Source organism: Aplysia californica, unplaced genomic scaffold (genome assembly GCF_000002075.1).
Source record: "Aplysia californica isolate F4 #8 unplaced genomic scaffold, AplCal3.0 scaffold00011, whole genome shotgun sequence".
In the NCBI taxonomy this organism is placed as follows: Eukaryota; Metazoa; Mollusca; class Gastropoda; order Aplysiida; family Aplysiidae; genus Aplysia; species Aplysia californica.
This window is the reverse complement of record NW_004797281.1, coordinates 2,779,921-2,781,622: the sequence shown is the minus strand read 5'-3', so window position 1 is coordinate 2,781,622 and position 1,702 is coordinate 2,779,921. Positions and strand designations below refer to the sequence as shown.

At 43.0% G+C, this 1,702-nt stretch overlaps 1 protein-coding gene across 1 annotated transcript in view; it reads left to right on the top strand.

The window, feature by feature from the left end:
* Positions 1-608: 608 nt before the first annotated feature.
* The window catches only part of LOC101861554 (myophilin), a gene marked incomplete in the record, with an annotated part of 43,286 nt that continues 42,192 nt past the window's right edge, over positions 609-1,702 (top strand). Inside the window, 1 exon segment of the mRNA XM_013083697.2 lies at positions 609-877. Coding sequence (XP_012939151.1) covers positions 824-877 — 54 coding nt within the window.

Here is a 1,702-nt window from a genome sequence, read left to right as displayed (position 1 = left end):
GCAGCAACGTCCACTTACGAACGCGTGAAAGGTGAACAAGAAATAATTAATATGAGCACCCATATTTACTACGCCTTAAGCCTTCGCTTTGCATTAATTCCTTATATGGAAGTGTTCACGCACGACTCCATTGAGCAGGACAGAGCGGGGGGTGCGTCTTGCTTGGGTGAATGGAATGCTGGCAACGTATTTTTAACGAATACATGCATTATTTTTAAACTGAAGTTACCCCGCCCACTTTAAGGTGCCGGTACCCCACCCCTGTCGTCGATTCACGAACTTGAAATAATTTTATGTGTCTAAAATTATCCCAGTCTTGTCTCTTGTGGTTAAATTTTTTGAAGCGCTGTAGAAATTATAGTTTCATCAAATATGCGACAGTTTGTTAGAGGAAAGTACTAAACCAATTTAGATCTAATGCAATGCTTAAAAACCTCACTCCCTGCTAAAAAGTTGAAAACCCCACCCGCTTTTTTCGTAACACGAAATCCCGAAAGGTCATGCCCTCGAAAACTTGTGGCCAATCGCAAGACGGCTAATGACGTCACGCGTGTGATTCAGCGCGCGCGACCAGCGAGTGTCAACAACTTGCGAGGCGAGAGCGAGTCGACGAACGCCCGCCCAGCCCTGGCCCCCTCCCTTCTCGTCGACAACACACACAGTCAGACACACACAGTGACATTCATACACTCATACACACTCGGTGGTTGTACTTGTGCAGTGCATTGCGGCTTCTTCGCTCGAGCAGACGTTGGTCATCCCTCACCAAACAGGTCTTTCACTTGCAACACTTTTGTGCTCACTTCAACAAATTCTAATCAAAATGGCAGAACACAGAGCAGCAAAAAGCGGAGCCGCCCTCGACGCCCAGAAAAAGGTAAGTCACTCTTCTACTTCTAGATCTAGACCCGAGTCTTTGAAATAGTTTTAGTTGACGTCTCTCTTGAATCTCAGTCGTGATGTAGATCTAGATATCTAGAATCTAGATCTAGATCTAGGTCTTTCAAGATCGAGGATTTAGAATCTAAACACCTATTTCTGTATCTAGAATCTAGATCTAATCTAGATCTAGAATCTAGATATTAGAACTAAAGGCCGGTCATAAAAAAGACTCTAGAATCTAGATTAAACTTAAACAGTTGTTTAAGTGGGCATTCTAGAGCTAATGTATCCCTTTCACTTTCTTGCCCTCATCTTTGATCAATCAATAGACCAAAGATCAATTAAACCAGGAATAGGAAGGAGTCTGCTCTCAAATCTCCTATGACTGTAGATCTGATTAATTCTGCTCCAGCAGCAGAGTGTGAAGTTTGGAGAAGACACGCAATGCATTTTCCCCGCGCTTCTGGGTGGGATCAGGACAAGATTCAATAAAAGTTTAATAGGGGGTGACTGAGTGGCGAGTGCAGCTTTGCATGTTGTGTTTAAATGTCATCCAGTGGGCAAATCAATTAATCTGTCATAATTATTACTCCTATCATGCAGCCTATATAGACTTGCTCCTTCATTCTCGTACTATCTGTCTGTCTGTCTGTCTTTTTTTTTCTTTCTTTCGGATTCACACTTTTACTGTTTTCTTCTGTAGGCTATGTTTACTTTTCACTTCAGGCAGCCACACCCACTCACACCCACAGAATTCATACTTGACAAAACACACACACACACACACACACACACACACACACACACACACACACACACA